The sequence below is a fragment of the Pollicipes pollicipes genome, unplaced genomic scaffold, assembly GCF_011947565.3.
Source record: "Pollicipes pollicipes isolate AB1234 unplaced genomic scaffold, Ppol_2.1 Scaffold_6548;HRSCAF=7765_pilon_pilon_pilon, whole genome shotgun sequence".
Lineage (NCBI taxonomy): Eukaryota > Metazoa > Arthropoda > Thecostraca > Pollicipedomorpha > Pollicipedidae > Pollicipes > Pollicipes pollicipes.
The window spans coordinates 97,116-119,210 of record NW_023596892.1 but is presented as its reverse complement, the minus strand read 5'-3'; the positions used below and the strand labels follow the sequence as shown (position 1 = coordinate 119,210).

At 58.2% G+C, this 22,095-nt stretch overlaps 2 protein-coding genes across 2 annotated transcripts; both read left to right on the top strand.

Annotated features, from left to right (window-relative positions):
- The first annotated feature begins 666 nt into the window (after positions 1–666).
- LOC119106979 (uncharacterized) lies at positions 667–12,844 on the top strand. The gene is made up of 16 exons (XM_037230323.1): positions 667–767; positions 1,069–1,151; positions 1,724–1,920; positions 2,371–2,486; positions 3,178–3,411; positions 4,609–4,751; positions 5,629–5,704; positions 6,243–6,424; positions 6,827–6,964; positions 7,259–7,405; positions 7,863–7,928; positions 8,377–8,484; positions 9,059–9,410; positions 9,873–10,018; positions 11,946–12,146; positions 12,743–12,844. Exons 1-16 carry the CDS (start codon positions 686–688, stop codon positions 12,842–12,844), a joined length of 2,373 nt encoding a protein of 790 aa, XP_037086218.1. The 5' UTR covers positions 667–685.
- Positions 12,845–13,366: 522 nt separating this feature from the next.
- On the top strand, positions 13,367–19,522 carry LOC119106982 (uncharacterized). Its single transcript, XM_037230327.1, has 5 exons — positions 13,367–13,430; positions 14,731–14,869; positions 16,990–17,162; positions 17,309–17,459; positions 18,591–19,522. The coding sequence occupies exons 2-5, from the start codon at positions 14,770–14,772 to the stop codon at positions 18,632–18,634; spliced, it is 468 nt and encodes a 155-aa protein (XP_037086222.1). The 5' UTR covers positions 13,367–13,430; positions 14,731–14,769; the 3' UTR covers positions 18,635–19,522.
- Positions 19,523–22,095: the final 2,573 nt, after the last annotated feature.

Below are 22,095 nucleotides of genomic sequence, written 5' to 3'. Positions count from 1 at the left end.
CATGAGAAGGCCGCATTGCTGTAACGCTCTGGGACGGTTCCTCCCACGGAGAAGACTTACCAAATCATTTAGTTGATGGAGGTCCGAACAAGCGCCAAGTCGCTTAATACGCCTGTCCCAGTCAAAACCCGCATTAAGCTCACAGCCAGGTGACGAACGGGAACTTTACGCTGCTGAACGGAACGGCTGGGCACATTTCTGGAGGGGCTGCTACAAATGGGCGCGGCTGCATTTCAATGTTGATTTCTTTTTACCTTCGTCGGGCTCAAAACCCGACATTTAGCTACAGTCGTGGAGTACCGTTGTGCCTTGGGAGTTTTCATCTGAAGGACTGTGTTTGACGATACGGGGTGTCAAATTACTGCTTGGTGAAGTATCTGTTTGAAATCACATTTTATTTATGATGGGGCTGGATGGCATGCTGGGGTTGCGGTTATTTAACAGTAATATAACGTCAAGTTAAGACCGCCTGTTTTGCACCTTTGTGTTTGGCCTGAGGTTCAAGCAAAGAGCTAACTTGTCCATTGCACATGACAATATTTCAGGTTATATTTGGGGACTGGGTGCAAAATAATCATGGTTGGTGTGCCCAAAACTGCCACACATCAGAGTGCAGGGTACTCCAGTCATGTGGTTTTAATGCTCTTTTGTTTACAGGACCAGCAAGCCAACTGGACTGCAGAACATGGCACATCATGCAGGATTTCTGATTTGGATGATCCTGTCATCTTACTCAAATGTGTCCTGTATCAAATATGGAAAATACAGTGAGGCTCTTTCTGCTTCATGAAAACCTTGCCAAGCAGCATTTTGATTGTGTGCTACAGGTCATTGGGACATTATGTTAGGAGAGATTAGATGTCCTCATAACCAATATTTTGCTACTTTTGCAGATGACATGCTTTGTAATTAATATTCTGCTGTCATGATAGAACCATCCCTGCCTGTAGAATGCAGCACAAAATTGCGCAGAAAACAAGATTATATCACATTACCCTTCAAACTAAAATGATTATAAGCACACAGTCACAAAGTACAAAGCTAATGTTTATGCACATGCTTTGGCAGAGTTCACCATCTTCTCCTTGAAGGACATGGACATGTCACCTCTGCCAAGAACAAACAAATATGTCATCATGGATGAGAATGTTGTAAGCACATACAATGTTTGGGAACCGTGCATGCTACAGTTGCATACAAGGATTGTTTCTGTAGCTAATAACAGCAAAATATATTATTTTGACTTAACATAAACATGGTTGAGATATGTATTCAAGTGCCATGGGCCAGGGCACTTCATCACTTGCCCAGTGAAACTGGACCGCCCAATGAGGCTGAATTTGACAGTGTGTGTTATTTGTTGTGATTTGTCCAAAAGGCTACCCAGTTTCCCAAAAATATGGTGTTGACCAGGTGCCTTTCCTAACCACCTGATCATTATACCTAATTAACACTATGGTTGTCATTGCTTCTCTGCCATGACATTGGTTTGCATACCCAATCTCTCTGCTCCTTCGAACACCTTCACTGAATTGCCTTCACCGCCTGACTGAGAATCAGATGACTAGAATGAAGCATTACTGACCATCTTCATCTCTAGCTTCCACCATGGTCATTGTGAAGAGCACATCACTATGCTGAACCTCAGACGCTCTGGCCTCGCGCCCCCGTGTCGCCGCACGCTCCGCTGTCGCCCGGCTGACCGCGGCGCCGACCCGGGCAGACGCTGCTGGCCCAGGTGACTCCCGTCCGCGGCCTGGACGACTCGGTCAACTCTCAGCTGGTGGAGCACTTCTGGCTGCTGGGCGCGACGCCGCACATGACGCTGCGCAGCATGCACCGCGTCGTCCAAATGCCGTTCTCCATGGGGCTGTACCGGCGCGGCTCGTTCGTGGCCTGGCGCTGCCACTTCCGGAGGAGGTGCGGCCAGTCGCGCCAGCACGGAGAGAGCCGCGACACCGGTGATGGCCGAGGGGTCCTGCTGGGAGGTGCGAGCGTGGGCGGGGGAGAGGGGGGGGGGGGGAGGCACACACGTGGGCCGGGACGGGGAGTTCCTCTGAAGGGAGAGCTGGGCTCGTGAGGTGAGCCGGGAGAGGAGCTCACGGGGATGGAGCTGGCGCGGAGGATCGCTCTGTGCTTCAGAGATCTGTGATTTACGGATAGGCTGCGCGAGCCGGGAGGACGGGTGTCAGGTCATGTCAGGTCGGCGTAAGTTTAAGATGCTCAAAACGTCGGATAGGAGTGAAGCTAACCTGCCCAGCCTCGCACCCCCAGGAGCGGCACGGGGCTGGGCTTGGATGGCGCTTCGACACACGCTAGCCCCTCGACAATGGCCGCCGCAGCTCTGATGCCAGGCGTCCGGTGTCGCAGACAGCTGGCTGGGCGCACGGCGAGTGACGGCATGGCCCAGTGGAGCGCGGAGCTCGTCCTCTCCCGCGGCTCCGGCTTCCTCTCCACCAGCGCCTCCATCACCGACATCCGCTTCGGTGAGAAAGCACTCTGCGCGCCCCGACCGCCACTGGGCCGTCTCAGTGGTGGTCAGGTTCGCGTGCTTCACGCGGCTCGTTTACTGTTTGCTTGGTTGCATTGCGTTCTTGGCGGAGAGCATCGCCTGGCGCGGAGGGTGACGCTGATGCAGCTCACAGAGCGCTGCCGTCAGCTGGCGTCTGTTGTCCGCGCCACTGCTCGACTTGTCCGCGTCACATCGCGCCACCACGCTCTGTGAGGCGCCGCCTGTGACAGCGTCAGGCGCCTCCTGCGGCGGCGTGAGGTACCGCCTGTGACGGCGTCAGGCGCCTCCTGTGGCGGCATAAGGCGCCGCCTGTGACGGTGTGAGACGCCGCTTGTGACGGCGTGAGGCGCCGTCTGTGATGGCGTCAGGCGCCTCCTGTGGTGGCGTGGGGCGCCGCCTGTGACGGCGTGAGGCGCCGTCTGTGATGGCGTCAGGCGTCTCCTGTGGTGGCGTGAGGGGCCTCTTGTGACGGCGTGAGGGGCCTCCTGTGACGGCATAAGGCGCCTCATGTGACGGCATAAGCCGCCACCTGCGACGGCGTGGGGCGCCGCCTGTGACGGCGTGAGGCGCCGCCTGTGATGGCGTCAGGCGCCTCCTGTGGTGGCGTGGGGCGCCGCCTGTGACGGCGTGAGGCGCCTCATGTGACGGCCGCCCCGGTGACACAGCGCCGTGGCGGTTGTGGTCGCTGGGCCCGCCGGTGGCGCCCGCGACGGTGGTGCCACACGTCGGCCGGCTGCGGTACCTGCAGGACTCTTGCGGCGGCGACCTCGGCCTGCTGTACGCCGTCACGTCGCCCAGCAAGCCGGGCCTCTTCGTGGCCACGCTGATCGGCAATCGGGTCACGTGGTATGACCTGACCGCGATGGACCAGCTGCGCTCCACCTTCAACGACTCGGAAGGTAAGTCCGGGGCTGTTCGGGTCTGGTGGCCGTCGCAGTGACCCGTATCTGACGGCGGTCGGGGTGACCGGTGTCTGGCGGCGGCCGCGGTGACCCGTGTCTAGCGTTGGTCGCGGTGGACTGTCTGGCGGCGGCTGCGGTGGACTGTCTGGCGGTGGTCGCGGTGGACCGTCTGGCGGCGACTGCTGGCGGCGGTAGCGGTGACCCGTGTCTGGCGGCGGCCGCGGTGACCCGTGTCTGGCGGCGGTCGGGGTGGCCTTTGGGTGGCGGCGGGGAGAGCGGACCGTGCCCCGCCATGGTCGGGGTGGACGCGTGTAACTGAGTGGTCAGCAGACCGCGGCTGGTGAATGGTCGGGTGGACCACGCCTGGCGGTGGTCGCGCCTTCTGGCGTCGGTCCGCGGTCGCGTCCCCTGCGGCCGCTGACACTGACCAGGCGGACTGATAGGGCCCCGACGGCTGTGAGCGGTGGATATGGCTGTTTTGTGGCAACCACCACATCTAAGGCTGGAGCTGGGAGCCGTCCTTTGCATAATGCAAAACAAGGAAACTGTCGATTTTTGGCGCTGTACCAACGTTCCCACGTCAGCTGTACCTGCTCAGCCTGCGGCCAGTTTCCAAAGTCTGACTGAGCCCGCGAGGCACAAGGAGGCCACTTCGATGTCGTACGAAATCAGGTCATTGTTACGGAGAACCATCTGCCGAATTAGGTCACCGCGCAGTGGCCGAGTCGCGGAATAACCCGGGGCGTGCACCGATTAGCTTCACCCTATTGCGCACCGACATGACCATCTCGGCTACCTATCCTATCTGCGACCTAGCGAGTAAATTCCGTGGCTGAGATCTGATCTTGATGTCGTCATACGACCAGGGTCCGACCTGTGCCGTGACTTCAGCTTGACACCATGTAATGACAATCTGCCCGTGCCCCCCCCCCCCCCCCCCCCCGGCTGCCAGCCAACATGCCCCTTGACCTGAGCCCGGTCCAGTCCCGTGACCTGAGCCTGACCTTGCCCCGCTTCGTCCCGTCCCGTCAGCCAACGTGCCTGGTGACCTGAGCCCGGTGCAGTCCCGTGACCTGAGCCTGACCTTGCTCCGCTCCGTCCCGTCCCGTCAGCCAACGTGCCCGGTGACCTGAGCCCGTGCAGTCCCGTGACCTGAGCCTGACCTTGCTCCGCTCCGCCCCGTCCCGTCGGCAGGCATGCCCCATGACCTGAGCCTGACCAGTGCGGCGCTGACCTCGGCGCACCTGCTGATGCTCACCTCTGACGGCGTGATCGTCACGTCGTCCTTCAGCGACCCCGGGGGCAACTTCACCTTTACCCGGCTCCAGCTGCGACGGGTAGGACCCTCCCGCGGGGTCCGCGCGAGCTGCTGTTGCTGACGCCACGTGACCATGTCTCCGGGGTAGGACCCTCCCGCGGGTCCGCGCGAGCTCCGGTTGCTGACGCCACGTGACCATGTCTCCGGGGTAGGACCCTCCCGCGGGTCCGTGCGAGCTCCTGTTGCTGACGCCACGTGACCATGTCTCCGGACCCCGGATGCCGTCTGTCAGACGCCGCACTCGACCCAGGCCCAGCTCCAGAAAGTACATTTCTTTCCGAAAGCCTTTCTTGCAAGAGCCTTCCCGCTTACCGCTCGTCACCGATGTCCTTACAGTGGCGTCTCGCACGTCATTTTGCGTGCCAGGTCGGGGAGGACGTTGGGGTGGGTGGCGCCCCTTGCTGATGTGCGCCTGGAGGCCGGGCTGGGGGCTGGGTCACGGGCAGCCGTCAAACGATTCTCGGCTGGTCTGCCCGGGCCGGCTCTGCTTGACTGGTCTGTTGGTCGTCGACGTTTCCTGCGGTCCACAGCTCACTAGCCTGTGACCGATGCGCTGGTGCCGTCAGGTGACTTGCGCTGCATTCTGTGGCGTCCTTACGTCACCGGGTGATCTGGGTAGCTCTGACCTGTGGTTTGTGCCGCATTCTGTGACGTCACTGCGTCACCAGTTGATCTGGGTAGCTCTGACCTGTGTGTTCGCTGCATTCTGTGACGTCAATTCGTCACCAGTTGATCTGGGTAGCTCTGACCTGTGGTTTGCACTGCATTCTGTGACGTCACTGCGCCACCAGTTGATCTGGGCAGCTCTGACCTGTGGTTTGCGCTGCATTCTGTGACGTCACTGCTTCACCAGTTGATCTGGGGAGCTCTGACCTGGCCGCGTCCTGCGTTTCCAGAACAACAGTTCCGCAGCTGACCGGGCGAAAGACGAGCTGATCCACTCCCCGTCCTGCGTCAACGACGACGCCAACGGTTGGTGTTCTCGTGCTCTTGTGATCACAGCTGTGCATTCATGGTGGCGCGGCCTGCCACTCTCTCTCGCTGAGCAGAGCACCGGGTGGTGGGGGTGGCTCGCGAGCCATGACGGGTTATTGCCTGCTGACGACGATATGCGGTGCTGCCGTTAGTAAGCGAGGATACCGAGGTCCCTGATGCGGGGCGCTGCTCTCCCTCTATGGATGAACCCGCGTAGTGTTCTGATAGGAGCATTTGGCTGATGTCCCAAGTGACGTGGGCGGAGGACCGAAGCTGTCGGTCAGAAGCGTCAGTGGCGGGCTGCCTGAGCAAGCCACGCACTAGTCTCGTGGACTTCCCGTACCGGGAAGCATGAGAGAATGAGGGAAGCCTTTACGACTGCCGGTCGCACCAGTGCATTGCATAAGCCTTGCGGTAGCGATCTCTGAGTGCTGTGTGCTGCCATTGGGCCCGATGATTTTGGCTCGGCCAGAAGGACAATGCACATCTCCGCTCGGCGGTCGTGCTGACCGCTTGCCTGGCCGCCTGGACGCAGCGGATTCGGTGCTGCTGCTGCTGCACTCGGAGCAGCGCTACCTGCTGGGGCGGGCGCCGTTCGCGCGCACCGACGCGTGGCAGGACGTGCGCTCGCTGGTGCCGTGGCCGGCCGGGCTGGCCTCCGTCAGCGACGTCCGCTACGTCTGGCACCGGAACGCCGTGTTGCTCGGCTTCGCGCAGGTGAGCCGTCGCCGCCGCCGCCGCCGACGACGACGACGATGACTGAACCTTTGGTGGTAGGGGTCCGCGGACGATCGTATAGTTTCGGGGCGACGGAGAGGGTAACACCGGGACGTGGCGGGACTGTTGCGAGGCTCGGCCGGAGGTCTGCTAGCCGACTGATGGCCTGGTGCCAGGTGGTGCACCACACCCTCGCTGACGGAGACTGGTGGACGTGCAGCGCCCCGGGCAGCTGACGAGCCATCAGGCCACGAGGCGCGACGCAGCATGACGCTGCTCCGAGTCGGACGACTCGCGCGACTGTGACGAGACCCGGGCACTCCTGCCGGGAAGACCAGCTCGAGACACTGCTGCTGCCATATAGACCATGTGCCTGTCTGTGATGGCGACCTCTCCTGCCAGGGAGACCAGTACAAGACGCTGGTGCTGCCCCTGGAGAAGACCGGCTACCGAAAGCGGCCGCCGTCCAGCGAGCACGTGACCCGGCCGTTCGTCTACCTCTGCCCGCTCACCAAGAAGGTGTACCTGCTGGCCGGTCAGGTGGGAGCAGCTGCCTGCCGAGCTCTGTTGCTACAGCCCCTCCCCTCGCCCACCCACGTGTGGGACAAGCATCCTGGGGCGCTGCCCCCCCCCCCCCCTCCCCAGCTCCCTTTGGGCGGTCAAGCCGCTCAGAAACATGTACGTGCGGTGGTATTGTGCGATCTGTAGTGCGATCGAGCATATTGTGTAACGTTCTTTGAGAACTGAAGCCGTGGATGTTTCGTTGAAGGTGCCATGGCGTTCGGTCGAAGCATGCCAGCGTGTACCTGACGACGCATGCTCACCGTTGGACAGGTCCTCGTCTCCATAGACGGCGGCGCCACGTTCGAACGTACCCTGACCAACGTGACGTTTGGTCACGTTGAGAACTGTTTCACCGACCTCATCCACCACCACATCTGTGTCACCAAGGATCTGGAGCTGGTCGTCATGAGCTTAGGGGTCAGTGCCACTCCTGTGCAGCGTAAACTGCGGGTCTGGTGCGGCTGAGGCCTTCTGCACAGCACGTACATCGTGAATGCATCTGACCTGACAGCTTGGCGTGTCGTGATCTTCGTGCTGGACAGATCAGCTGTAGCGGGGCTGCGATCTCCGGGTGCTCTAAGCTGTTCTGTTCTGTGTTTCTGGTCCGTGATACGCTAACGTCGAATAATTACCATTGCTAACAATATTGGATTTCGCCAAGGGGGAGGGCGGTCTCCCCAACTCGCAGAACTGTACATCACGCATGCTACACACTTGCTACGTTTGATGAAACACGAGGCAATACCGTAAGGCCTGTACGTTTGCCTCCGCCAATTATGCTCTTGGGCGCGCCCCTCCAACAAGATGGCGTACAACGTTCTCATGAGTGACGGGCCGTCGCCCGTTGACCGCGCCGATGCTCGCGTGCCGGCAGTCAGACGAGCCGGCCAAAATCAGCCTGAAAGACGTCATCGACGCCAAGAACATCACGGATGTGGCGGTGGGTGCTGCGCCCCGCGCCGTGTCTCGCTGCGCACGCGCCGGTGCTGTTTTGCTGTTAAAGATGGGTCAGCCGGACGGGTGACGCGTTCCTGGCGTGGTGTCGCTGGGAACTGGTGTGTTACGTCGTGCCTTTGCCATGCCGCACTTGCGCGTTAACATGCTACAAGCGGAGGAAAGCAGTTACAACGGTGGGACTGCTGTGCTGTAGTGCCGACCGACGGTCTGGGTTTGAATAGGTTTGATCAGCGCGATCGTAGGTGATAAGTGTACGTTCGCAGCGTCATTTTGAGTGTCAATCGTCGGATGAGTTCACTGCGCTCCATTGTGAATCGCTCCTCACAGTTGCTGTGATACTACTCTCAGTTGCTGATATCCCAGTTCTCTGGCAGTTGCGTGCGCCTCGCCCCTCCGTCGAATATGATCGAAGGGTCGCATTTCGCTTACAGAAGATAGCCCTGGTAATGGACCGCGCCGGGGGCGTCACCGTGTTCGGCACCGGCTCGTCGGAGCTCGTCTCGCATTATTTCAACATCAAGTCCGGTCTTCCCGACAAGGTGCGTGGCACTTCGTCGCATTCAGAGTTTCCACTAGCAGCACGGCTGCGTTGACCACGCAAGCGGATGATGAAGCGGTTCAGCACGTCCGCGGATGGGCGGGGCGGCCGCGTGTTCCGGCGGGGCGCCGGGCGGTGTAATCGCCGTGCGCCCGCTCCTGCGCCTCACGTGCTCAGTGACTGTGCGGCAGCAGGTGGCCTGCGGAGAGCGGCCCCGCGATCTCACGATAGCAGTGTGGTCTGAGCGCTGCTGGTGGCATGCCTGCCGCTTGCAGTATAAACATGCGCACTGCTTCCCTTGTGTCATCGAGGTCCAAAGTCGTGAAGACCAGTCATGGTCCAGTCAGCTGGCTGACATATTTATGTGTACTGTACACTCAGTAATTCTACGGACGTTCTTCTGTTCCGTCTGGCCGTGACATGCTGTCCGCGGTGCTCGTCCAGGCTCATAACTTCTTGCCTTCACACCGCGGCCACTGCGGCTGCCGACCGCGGTGCCTCGCGCTGTCTGTCGGACTGCCGCGGCGCCGGCTCCCTTCTCAGGTTCCGTTCTCCGTTCCGTTCTCCGTTCTCAGTACAAGGCCCCCTGCGGCTACCGGCTGGAGCTGCTCGGCGGCGTCTTACACGCCAGCATTATCCACCTGGATCTGCACGACATCATCACCGTCGAGGTGGAGGCGCGCGAGGTGTACAGTGAGTGGCGCGTGGGAGAGGCAGCGCGACCGCGAGCCGTTCGTAACAGCGGCCACGCTGTGCTGGTTGGTTCGATGGAAAGAATCAGGCACGTCTGTAAACCAGATGCAGCCCTGCTTCATAAAGCCACCACGTGGGCTGTCAAATGCCATTATTGTCGCCACGGAGAAATAAATACGCATACGTTACCGTGTGATGCGGTCACCGTCTCCAACCGCCCGTTGTTAGGACACGGTGGCTGAACAGCATGCTGTCCATAACTGCGTTATGGTAGGGTAGTTCTGAATGAGAGGGTCTGCTTCACTGCTGGAACGCAGCTGAGTGAAGTCAGATTATGTCTTGGCATAACCCGTAGGGTTCTGTGATGGCCCGGAGCATGTCATGCTGTTGACCCCTAGTTACATTAAAATCTCAGCTCGCATGTAACGTCATTCATCTCGACGTCCTTAGCCACTTTTTGAAATACAGTGCGAACAGTAAGACAATTTTTTAAAGGTTAATTTTCGCATTTTTATCTACCATAGCGATAGCTCTACCATATTTTTATATTTTTGTCTATACTTGCTCTTCAAACAAAGGAACAGCTCAGAAACGGCTTATATGAATCATACAGGCCAGTGAGACAGCTCGAGAGCAGAACAGTGTACCGGCCGGGAGCCGGACGGGCCAGCTGACGGCGCCGGCGGCCGTCGGCAGACGAGGGCGAGCCGCTGGCCGAGTACGAGCCGCTGATCGACCTGGAGCTCAGCAACCCGGACATCGTGCAGGTGGAGCGGTCGGCCAGCGTGCGCGGCGGCTCGCTGCGGCTGGCGGTCACCGTGCGGCCGCAGTCCTGGACGCTGGTACGGCGCGGACGCCCGGCGGCAGGGCGCGCCCGGTGGTGGCGGACAGTGGCGGGTGCGGGACGCGCTGCCGCGTTTGTGGCGGGCTCTCGCCGCAGCCAGTGGCAGCGATTTCGGCGCTAGTAAATGTTACGCAACGACCAGAGAGACGTCTTGCGGGGCGGGGACGAGGGAGGCGATGACGGACGTGGGTCGGGGAACGAGGGAGGCGATGACGGACGTGAGTTGGGGGCGAGGGAGGGGATGACGGACGTGAGTCGGGGGAACGAGGAAGGCGATGACAGACGTGAGTTGGAGAAACAAGGAAGACGATGACGAACGTGAGCTGGGGGAACGAGGGGGCGATGGCGGACGTGAGTCGGGGGAACGAGGGGGCGATGGCGGACGTGAGTCGGGGGAACGAGGAAGGCGATGACAGATGTGAGTCGGGGAACAAGGCAGCGATGAGACGGAGGGGAACGAGGAAGGCGATGGCGCACGTGAGCCGGGGGAACGAGGAAGGCAATGACGGACGTGAGTCGTGGAACGAGGAAGGTGATGGCGGACGCGAGTCGGGACGTTTCTCATGCAGGTGATGTCAAAAGCTAGGCCTGTTTGGGGTCTCACTTCCGCCTAGCCATACCAGTTGATCTGAGCAATGCGCTAAAAAGCCCACCTTTCGTGAGGATTTAACGAGGTGATATAATATTCGCGCGTAAAATTGCGAGCAGCGTTGCTAAAAATTTGATGCATGCGGAAATAGCCTACTTGGACGTTAGAGCCAAAAAGAAAACCGATAACTTGTAGTGGTTTGCGATTGTTGCCTTTGTTTGAAAATAATTAAAAAAGGGAAATTTTGGGGTAGATAATGATCAAAATAAGCAGAACTACATTGCTGTGTAATCTTCATAACCCAATCGCTCATTACTCGATAGCGTCTAGGGCAGGTGTTGTTTTTATTTTATTCTATACTAATTTTGGCAAAAAAATACAAGCCGTTCTGCGACAGATTAATTGTGCTTTTCGTGGGTATTAAGTATCTTGCGGCTTTGGTGCATATATATATATATATATATATATATATATATATATATATATATATATATATAATGGGACGCGACTGCCTCGTTTGTCTGCATCTTGATGTACGTTACTTATATACATAAATAAATAAATAAAGAAATAAATATGTATAACACGTCCTAAAACCGAAGGGTTCATGGTTTGAGCACGAAATGCCTGCCCGTCTACTTAGACCCACCGTCAACACTTTCGCCATTACGAATGTCCGTTTTCTCCTGCGGCCAAATATGTTTGTTTCGTGCCTCCACGACACCGGGTAGTTGAGATTTGAACTGATTTCGACCCGTGCTTTACGGCATTTCCGCTGTGTGGAAATTTGATTTTTCATTTCAGCGGCACGGAATATGCGAAATTGTAGTGAGATTGCAATGTAGCAGGAAAACTATCCTAGTAAAATACCGTGCACACAAATATCCAAAAATTTATACGACGCGACTGCTACGTAGTTGGGCTTCTTTCAGGAAAATTTCATGTGCCTACAATCCACGATTGCAGGGATGTTAGCCTCTAAAAGGTTTTAGGGTTCGACCGGGCCGCTGACATTAAATTTTGTCTTAGTTCAAGCAGGGCTCGCTCGTGATCCGTAAGATCGCAAGGTCCATGCAAAGCTGATCCCGAAACTAGGTTACCTCGGCAAGCAGACGTGTTATCACCATTAGCCCCGGCAGAAGGTGTATTGTGACCTTCGTGACCCCGACAGAGGGGCGTGTTGTGACCGCCGTTACCCCGGCAGAGGGGCGTCGTGTGAACACCGTAGCCACGCCCTAGTGGCGTGTTGTGACATCTGTTACCCCGGCGGAGGGATGTGTTAGAACTCCGTGGCCCCGACGGAGGGGTGAGTGGTGACTCCCTGTGACCCCGACAGAGGGGCGTCTGCTCGCTGACGTTCCGGCTGCCGCGCGCCAGCGCCCTCTGCACGGGCACGGCCCGGCTGGTGACCTTCGCCCTGCTGCCCTCGCCCAATCTCTCCATCGCCGTCAACACGGCCCGGGGCGCCGACCCCAAGGTGGAGCGGGACGTGCTACGAGGCTTGCACGCCGGCGACCGCAGCTTCATCGAACTGCCGGTGCGCCGGCGCCGCGCAGCCCGGCTGGGGCCGAGTCGGGCTTCCACGCCGGGGGGCCGGGTTCCATTCCCGGATAGGGCTAGTGTTTTTCGGGTGATGAGGCGATCTTGGCTGCTTCTATCGGTACATGCAGTGGCTGCGCGACGGCGCGCGGAGGCGCGCGGCCCGCTCGAAGGCCTGTCGCTGCGGAGTCAGGGATGGAGGTCTGGGAGCCGATGCTGGTGATTCGACGGGCGTGTTTCGTTGCCTACATGCTTCCGCAAAATCACGACATAGTGCTGAAATTGGTGCACAGAGGCGTGTTCAAAGCTGACGCTAAGATTATGCCGGTGCTACCAAGCGACTCGCTGTTCGTCGTTTGGAATCCTTTGATGCACGGGCGACACGATATGCCACGGGGCATTCTGTTTTATTGGGGATGGGTCGCAGTGGGTTGAATAAAGTCTAAAGGGGTGGCGAAACGCTTCGTGAACTCCATCTATCTCCTGAACTTCTGGGAGGAGAGTCTGACCGAACCCTCCGTACTGCCCGGACGCGGTTTAGAGCTAGACTGGGAGCCGGAACGCCTCAGGGAGCGCCGTTCTGCTGTGTTACAGGTCAACTACCGGCCTCCATCAGACTTGGGGATCAACATCCCCACCTCGGAGAACATTTATAACGCCGACCCGAGCCAGCCTATGGAGCAGGGTAGGTCTTAGGCTGATTTTGCGCGCAGTCTTTGCACGCCCATTTTAAGAATTCTACACATCATGATGTGGTTACTCAAGGACGCATTATTCTGTCCTGCTCTCCTCAGACCGGAGCTGATTATCTACCCTCAGACCTGCACGTTCTGTCCTGTTTTCAGATCTGCTGAGTGTGCCTCCTTGGGTCTGCGACTGCGCCGCCCTCCCGAGACCCTCTGATTGTGTCCTGCTCGCATCGGACCTGCGACTGCGCCGCCCTCCTCAGACCCGCTGATTGCGTCCTGTCCGCACTGGACCTGCGAGTGCGCCGCCCTCCTGAGACCCTCTGATTGCGTCCTGTCCGCACTGGACCTGCGAGTGCATCGCCCTCCTCAGACCCGCTGATTGCGTCCTGTCCGCACTGGACCTGCGACTGCGCCGCCCTCCGAGACCCACTGATTGCGTCGTGCTGTTCTCAGCCCTGCTGATCGTGCACGAGGTCAGCCGCAGGACGGGCCGCTACAAGGCGTGCGCCGGGCGGGCCGAGCGCTCGGCCTGCGGCTGCACCGCGGCCGCCGAGTACTCCACCGACGTCCGCGACTCGGACTGCCGCCGATACGTGAGTGGTGGTGGCGGCGGCCTCCTGGCCGGCCAGTCCTCTGAGACTCGGACCGCTCTGTGGTGGCGGCGGCCTCTGGGCCGGCCGGTCCTCTGAGACTCGGACCGCTCTGTGGTGGCGGCGGCCTCTGGGCCGGCCGGTCCTCTGAGACTCGGACCGCTCTGTGGTGGCGGCGGCCTCTGGGCCGGGCGCCGGCGGCAGCGGGCCGCGGGAGCTGCCGTCAGACCGGTCAGCTGGGCTCTCAGACACGGTGTGACGGGGCCGTGTTCCCTGTCGGACCGTGCGCTGTGCCCGTCTGTGGCGGGGTCATGTGCCAGTCACGGCGCCTCTGATTGGCTGACCCCGCTGGGATTTGCTGCAGTGCGCGGCGACTTAAGAACGCTGGGGACGTGTTTGAACCAGTTCTGGGTTGCCAGTAACGTGTTGGCGTCGTGTGGGGGTGGCGGTAGGTTGCAGTGTCGGGGAAGGGACTTCTGTGTTTTCACCAGTGGCTGCGAGACTTTCCTTTTTAGTAGAAGTCTGCGCAAGCTTTTTCTCCATGCTGTGAGTACGATTAAACGCCATGGTCCCGTAGCCTTTGGAGGAACAGCTTCATGTTGTGGACCCGACCGCCAGTTTGGCCTGCGCCAGAAGTGAAAGTCCATAATAATAACCGGAGAGGGGAAGAAATAGATGTAAGCCGTCCGAACCCTTGCTTTCAATACCTGCTGGGGCAATTCAATACCTGCTGGGGCAAGTATTGGTAGGAAGCGTTTCCCTAAGAGTTGCGAAGACCCACCGGTGTGTTGCATGAGTGTATGACTGCTTCACATTGTAGTGGTCGCGACATGCGCACACCTAAATTATCACCATGATTGTCTCGAACCTGCGCTAGCCGTCCTATTCCGTCCGTGAATGTGTTGGACCGAGCGGTGCCAGCTGTGTCAGTGTCAGTGTTGTCAGGTGCCGCTGCTATGTCGGACCAAGCGGTGTCAGCCTTGTCAGGCCGCTGCTGTATCGAACCGAGTGGTGTCAGCCGTGTCAGTGTCAGTGTCGTCGTCAGGTGCCGCTGCTGTATCGGACCGAGCGGTGACAGCCGTCAGTGTCAGTGCTGTATAGGATCGAGCGGCGACAGCCGTCAGTGTCAATGCTCTACCCCACCGGGCGGTGTCAGCCGTGTCAGTGCCAGCGTCGTCGCCAGGTGCCGCTGCTGTATAGGACCGGGCGGTGTCAGCCGTGTCAGTGCCAGTATCGTCGCCAGGTGCCGCTGCTGTATAGGACCGGGCGGTGTCAGCCGTGTCAGTGCCAGTATCGTCGCCAGGTGCCGCAGATCTCGTGGCCGGCCAAGCTGCGTCTGACGATGAGTATACGCGAGCGGAACGGGCCGGTCCGACCGCTCCTGGCACCCATGTACGTGACCATCACGGAACTCAACAACCGCTCCTCCTGGCGAAACCATGGTGAGCAGCGCTCCAGGCGGGGTCGCGTGTAAAGAGACTGGCTCCACCCAACCATGCTCAGCAGTGCTACCCACACGGTTACGTGTCGCGTCACGTGGTTATAACCGTACGGGCGGTTTTTCTTACGACGGTATCTGTAAGCCCGGTAAAAACAACGGCAACAAAATTAGATGCATCTCTGCTCGAATTCAAGCGGATAATTGCAGTGGCTCTGTTTTGTGTAGCTATGTTTTCACTTTGCTGGTGTGACCAGAAGGCGGATTTTTATGTGTCGAGAAGTATTTGTGGCCTAGGCTACCGTGTGTCAATTTAGACTCTTTTTCCCTAATCCCGTCATGGCAATTCGGCTACATTTGTATAATATAGTGTTACCGTTCCTTGGAATCGGAGTCATTTCGAAGCATAGCTGTGAGGACCCTGACTTCACCAGTCCAGTAGGGCAGTTCCAGTCCAAAGAGCGGTTTGCGCCGAAAGATGTTAACCACTATGTGCCGCGGCACGGCCGCCGGTGCTTCAAGCTGGGTTTCCGGGCCAGTCACCAGTGGACCGACGGTGATGATTCCCGCTGGACGGGTGTCAATGCGCGGTGTCGCATGACACTGTGACACTGGTCAGTGTGTCACACTCGACCAGGTGAAGTGCGGGTTCGGCCAAGCGTGTTCCATCTCGTTTTGGTCCGTGCTTGATATCCCGTTGCACGGATCGATGAAAACATCGACAGAAACGTGCAGCCATGGGCACGGCCGATGCTGCGTCATCTTGGAGCAGGTTCCAAGTTTATTCCATGGGCGTTGTGAGATCTAGGTTATGGTGAAATACTTTCAAGTAGCGGCCGAGCCGGCCATAGAGCCTCCACTCTCCGTCTTATGCCTACTAGTGCTTGACCGCCAGGTTATAACGAGCCGAGTCATCATGATCTGCATAATGGTTTGTGTACTTGATCTTCGCTTCCCACCAGTCTCGGAAAGTAAAAATTGTGGAATGTGCACTGAAACCAGCGGACCACAACACACAAGCGCATACGCAGACACACGCACGCCCGCGCCCGCACACACACACGCCGTATGCACGCAAGCATAACGGGTGGCAGTGTGCCGGTCGGGCCGACGGGGCGGCCGACCGGCGCACGAGGCGGCCGGCCGCCGTGCGGCACGGCAACTGCCGCAACTACGTGGACCGTGGCGGGTCGGCTAGACCTGCGGAGAAAACCGGCGGAGACACCACACGCTAGCGGTGTGGTGCTCCGAGTGGCTCTGAGGCTTTGTGTCGCATCGTCAAACTGGCGAGATGGGTTGTGACTGCACCGGCCGGGAGCCGGCCGGGAACGGCACTCAACCAGCGTGCTGTCGCTGTCGTTCTGGCCTGGTCGTGCTGCCTGCGCCGCCGTGGGGTGTCACGCGCCGCCCGCCGCCCTCTGTTGGCCGTGCAGGCGCTGGCGCGGACCCAGCGACTGCCGCGTCGTGTCCCCTCGCGGCTCGGCCATCGTACACGCACGCACGCACGCTTGCACGCACGCTTGCACGCGCGCTTGCACGCGCGCACGCTTGCACGTACGCACGCTTGCACGTACGTACGCTTGCACGTACGTACGCTTGCACGTACGTATGCACGTACGCACGCACGCACGCACGCTCGGCGCCGGCTCGGCGCCGGCCCACGAGGCGTGCAGCGAGCGGGATGGGGGCACGACACCAGGGGGTCGGCCACCGACGATGAGGCACGGCACAGCCCGCCCGGCGTGAGCGGCCATACCGAACCCCCTCCCCTCGCTGGATCCTCCCCGACACGTGTGAACTGGTTCTCATGTGCGGGACTAAACACGGCCTACCCAGTCCCGTCAAAACGACTGAAGATGATTTGTAGCGTTATGGGGAGACATCCCTAGCTGTCTCCGTTTACGTCATCAGAAGGCACGCGCTCCCACACACGTCTTTTCCGGCAACGCGGTCTAATTCCGTGTGACCATGCATTGGGCTGTTCGTACTGCATTGGCGGGGTGTGGTAGCGCACGCTGATGCTGTCACTTGTGCTGCTTGTGCTGCCTTGTACTGTGTTAGTGCCTGTCGGTGACTTGATCTGATCTGACCTGACCTGACCTGACCCGAGCGCCGTCCGGCTAGTGCTGCTGGACGCCGACCTGACCCTCATATACAGCCGGAACACGTCGGCTCGCGACCGGCAGCTGGTGGACCCCCAGCGCATCCGTATCTTGATGACGGGCACCGGACTCTACCACTTCCGCCTGCAGGTGGTGGAACACAGCTCCTACAACACCTTCTACGACGACTTTATGGTGAGCGTTCGTCGCCGTATCTCGTCCGCGTTCCAGTTACGTTCTCGTTTGGTCTTAGCTGCACCCACATTCGCCTCAGCAATGTACCATAGCTAATATACAGTTGCATGCTAAATTAGTCCAATGCTATTTATGTCTGTCCACAGATATACGTGGTGCCGTCTCGCCTGATGTCTCAGGTACAACACGTGGTGTACCCCGTGGTGGGCATCACCCTCATCATCATGATGTTCGTCGTGTTCGAGTACTATCACCAGCGCTACGTGGGAGCTGGCGACGACGTCTACTCCGAGAGCGGTGAGCCCAGTGCGGTGCTGAGCTCTGATCCGTCACACACGGACGCGCTGCATTGTGCGGCTCCCAGACTGGGGTAGATGGGGGTCGTGAGGTCTAATGACCGTCGTGAGGATGGGGATGGGGAGTGGGGATGGGATGGGATGGGATGGGATGGGATGGGATGGGATGGATGGGATGGGATGGGATGGGATGGGATGGGATGGGATGGGATGGGATGGGATGGGATGGGATGGGATGGGATGGGGGGGGGGGGGGGGGGCGCAACTAAGCGCTACCTGGACGCCTAGCCTGCCCAACATATGTATAGGGTCCGGGTTTAAGGTGCCGTGCCGAGCTCAGATTTTTGTCAAAGGCTGGCTGTGAGTCTTACAGCCATTACTTGTCAGAAAAGTGTCGCGTTAGTGCCATCGTGCGACAATATGCGTACCGCGTCCCTCGCTTCTTACAAAGTGGCCATATCAATAGGCCGGCTGCCCGGACAACGGCCTTGCTGAGTAATCAGCCTTATTGATGTCCGGGCAGCCCAATGAGCCTTGCTAATGTCCGGGCAGCCCAATGAGCCTTGCTAATGTCCGGGCAGTCCAACGAGCCTTGCTGGTGTCAGGGCAGCCCAACGAGCCTTGCTGGTGTCCGGGCAGCCCAACAAGCCTTGCTGGTGTCCGGGCAGTCCAACGAGCCTTGCTGGTGTCAGGGCAGCCCAACGGGCCTTGCTAATGTCCGGGCAGTCCAACGAGCCTTGCTGGTGTCAGGGCAGCCCAACGAGCCTCGCTGGTGTCCGGGCAGCCCAACAAGCCTTGCTGGTGTCCGGGCAGCCCAACGAGCCTTGCTGGTGTCAGGGCAGCCCAACGAGCCTTGCTGGTGTCAGGGCAGTCCAACGAGCCTTGCTGGTGTCAGGGCAGCCCAACGAGCCTTGCTGGTGTCAGGGCAGCCCAACAAGCCCTGCTGGTGTCCGGGCAGTCCAACGAGCCTTGCTGGTGTCAGGGCAGCCCAACGAGCCTTGCTGGTGTCAGGGCAGCCCAACAAGCCTTGCTGGTGTCAGGGCAGTCCAGCGAGCCTTGCTGGTGTCAGGGCAGCCCCACACCGCCCCAGCTGACATTTATCGCAGTGATTCTGCTCATGTGCCTTCTTTAGAGGAGGAGTACGGTGACGACGGCAAGTTCGAAGAGGCAAATTAGACGATGCCCGTGCGGTATGAGGGCAAGCGATGACAAGCATCACCAGAAAGGGCAGGTGATGACGAGCATCACCAGAAAGGGAAGCGATGACGAGCATCACCAGAAAGGGAAGCGGTGAACCGAACAGTCGCGTCAAAGAGTTGACGATGCGTTGTCGAGGTCAACTTTGCGAGCGCCATCTGTTCAGCTCCGCCGTAGGAATGTAACTATTCTGTCGATAGCAGTGGGTGTTGAAGATCCCTCTCTGTGTAGGATTCTTCGAAACAGCAGATGCTTGTCTTGGATTGGGGAGGTGATGACAGTGAAAGGACGCAGCCGTTTTCTTCATTCTGAAGGGAAAGGATGACTGACAATATCTTCTAACAGGCGTCTTGAAAGACTTCCAGTCAAGAGTCTGCTTCAGCTGACTAAGATGGTGCAAGATAATGCAATGCGAATGCCTCTTACTTTCCAAACTACATTGCATCAAGTACATTTCATCATCACGGACATTACAGTTGAAGTAGCCCCACACAGACCCACGCGCCTCCAATCACTGCTGTGACAAAAATGGACACAGTTCCCTCGCGAATTCGATAACCGCAGCAACCGTGCCTTTCGTATTTCGTGTGACCAGTGATGCGTCTTATGGATTCTCGACTGCAATGAGTGGGGACAGGAAAAAGCCTGCTGGCTGTGCCTGTCTAGAGACATGGACTGCTCTTTGTGATGGCGTACTTGTAGTTGTCATGTGCGGAATGCTGCAAAGACAGTTTATTCGCCTGCATTGCTGCCTCGTTGTCGGATATCTATGTTATGTTTTGTTATGCTATTGCTTGGTTACGCTTTCAGTTTGCACTGACATGTTTTAGCATGTGTTGTGCTCAAATATTTCTTGTTCATCGCAATATAAAGTCCACTGCGGTCTGCGTCTGGGCAAGAATCTAAGATCATCTGTCTGATCATCATCTGTAAGATCATCTAATCATCTGTGACATCATCTGTAGGATCAGTGAATCACGGAACAGCTCAGGTTGAGGCAGACACCACTCGGCCACGTGCTGGGGAGCCGAGAGCAGTTCAGGAACACGCTTCACAATTCTCACCTGTGGCTGTCACCTGTCACAGATGGCTCTAGTGACCGTCACATCGTCACAAATGACATTAGGCAAATGTCCGCGTGATAGCAGTGTGATAGCCGTGACCCACGTGCCCGTCAGGACAGCGGGAAGGGCAGCGGTCTAACGGGCGTGCGATGTTTTGACGTGTCACTGGACGCCACAGGCCTCGTGGACTGGGTAAGCGCGTAGCCGCCCGCCACAAAACAGGCATCGGTTAGCTGCGGTGGATACTCTGGGAAAGGTATGGCCGGGAAATGGAGCCTGGGCAGGGACTTTAAGAAGTGCCGGGCATATAGATGGACGGAGGACTCTCATGGAATACTGTTGATCATATTCCTTTATTTCTACATAAGGCACACCAACATGATAAAGGCAGTTTCAAACGGAGAAACATGGGTTGAGCTGATAGGAAAAGGGCATTGGGGCGGATATGGATAAGACACGAAGAGTAGCAGGTATGTTGCATAGAGTCCTAACTGTGAAAACCTCCACTCGCTATGCCTCATGCCGGCAATAACAACGATCTGCCAGGACAGTGCATACGTAGGTATAGAGAACGTATGTGTATAGCCAAAGGCATACACCTGGTTCCGCCCGAGCCTGGGTGACGTTGCTGAACCTCCCACCCAGCTGCGAGAAGGTGAATTCGCATGCTTCCCAGTCCGTGCAGCCAGGGGTGCGGAGCCCGCCCCCCGCGGTGTCCCTTCCTGTCATGGTGAGGGCAGGTGAAGTCGTAAAGCGTCACTCGCTGAGTGCCCTTAAAGCTCTAATGACAACACTCCCAGGCCGATAAGTAGAGCGTCATGAAGATAGCTCGCACTGACGCCTCCAGATGACCTCCCTGATGACACAGCGGCGAGCAACACACGGAGACATCCGCCCCTGCCTCGCGAGAGGTGACCGCACGCACCTTTATGAGAACTGCTGCGCTGCTGACTCGTCACCGGGCGGCGGTGACGTCCGCTGTCTTCGATTATTCGATGTCCGTTTATGGGCTTCGGTGGAGAATGCAGGGCGGCAGCTGTGACAGGTGTGGCAGCGGCCATACCAGCTTCGTCGAAATGCATTTGACATATTTTTCATTCACAAAACCTGGTTCTGGCGGCTGTGCCTCACCACCATTCCCCAGCATTCTTCACCAGCGAGCGAGAGACTTATTAGAATAATCGGTGTTATTCAGCAGTTTCGTGCATTGGTTAAGCAGGGTCGTGCAGCAGCATCGTGCAGTGGTGCATGCGTGCGTGGTTTCATTAAAACACTGGGAAAGACCGACAGTAAAGATTTTGTTACGGTGGAGAACTAAAGACGTGAACGACCACTCCATGCTGCACTTGACTTCATGGAACCAGCAAACGGTACAGCATCCCATACGTCTTGCGGTTACCGAATGTAGCTGTGGATTAATTTATATATTGACTTTAAGTATTGTGTGCATAGTTATGTATTGGCACAACAAGTGACTGATTTTGATTCCTAGACACTGAAAAATTTATTTACTGGGATGACATGTTCACAGAGATATGCGGGGTGACAACGACTGCAGCGCCTCGGCGAGCGAGCTGTTTTTGCGTTGCCTGCCGGATGTTTTTTTTTTAGCGACGACGGAAATTAACCTGTAACGAAATATATAAACAATGAAAGAACCTCATCACCAAACGCTGCTTTCGCGGATAATTCTCCATGCGGAAGAGGAATAGGGAAATCGGCGATCTGTCATGAGCCTTTGACCAGCTGATGGCAGCAAGGGAACGGACAGTAAGGCCCGCATTTAACGTCCTGCGCCACAATTTGGTTCACATGGTTTTGCCTGCATTCGCTGCCACCAACCACTCCCAGTTTAAGCCGTTTTTTTCGTGCTCTCCACGCCTTATCAGATTTCAGCAGTCGCTCTGCCTGTGTCCATCAGCCTGTTGAGTGACAACTGTGTGTTCACACTGTCGCTTATCTGCCGGTGACCCTGCCACTTGACCTAACTGTGTACATCGCTGACCGACCGGACACCGATGCTCCTCTGATATACGTTCAAGAGGTTGGGCAGGGGCGTGGGGAGCGGGCGGGCGCCCGTCCCACCCCACCACGCCGGCGCGGCGCGGCGCGGCCGACGCGGACCACCAGCCGCGCGGAGGTCGCGCCGGAACAGGAGCCGCCCAGCCGGCCCGCCGAGACGCCGCTGGCGTCGCCCTCAGCAGGACGGCGCGCCGGCCGATAGCGCGGCCGCACCGGCGGGACCTCGGCGTGCGTGACCAGTGGTCTGTCCGGCGTGCAGCGCAAGACATCAGGGTCCCGCGCACTACCAGCCGCCAGCGCTCGAGCCGCGCTCACCACTCGAGGAGCTCAGTCAGCCCCTGGAGACGCGTCGAA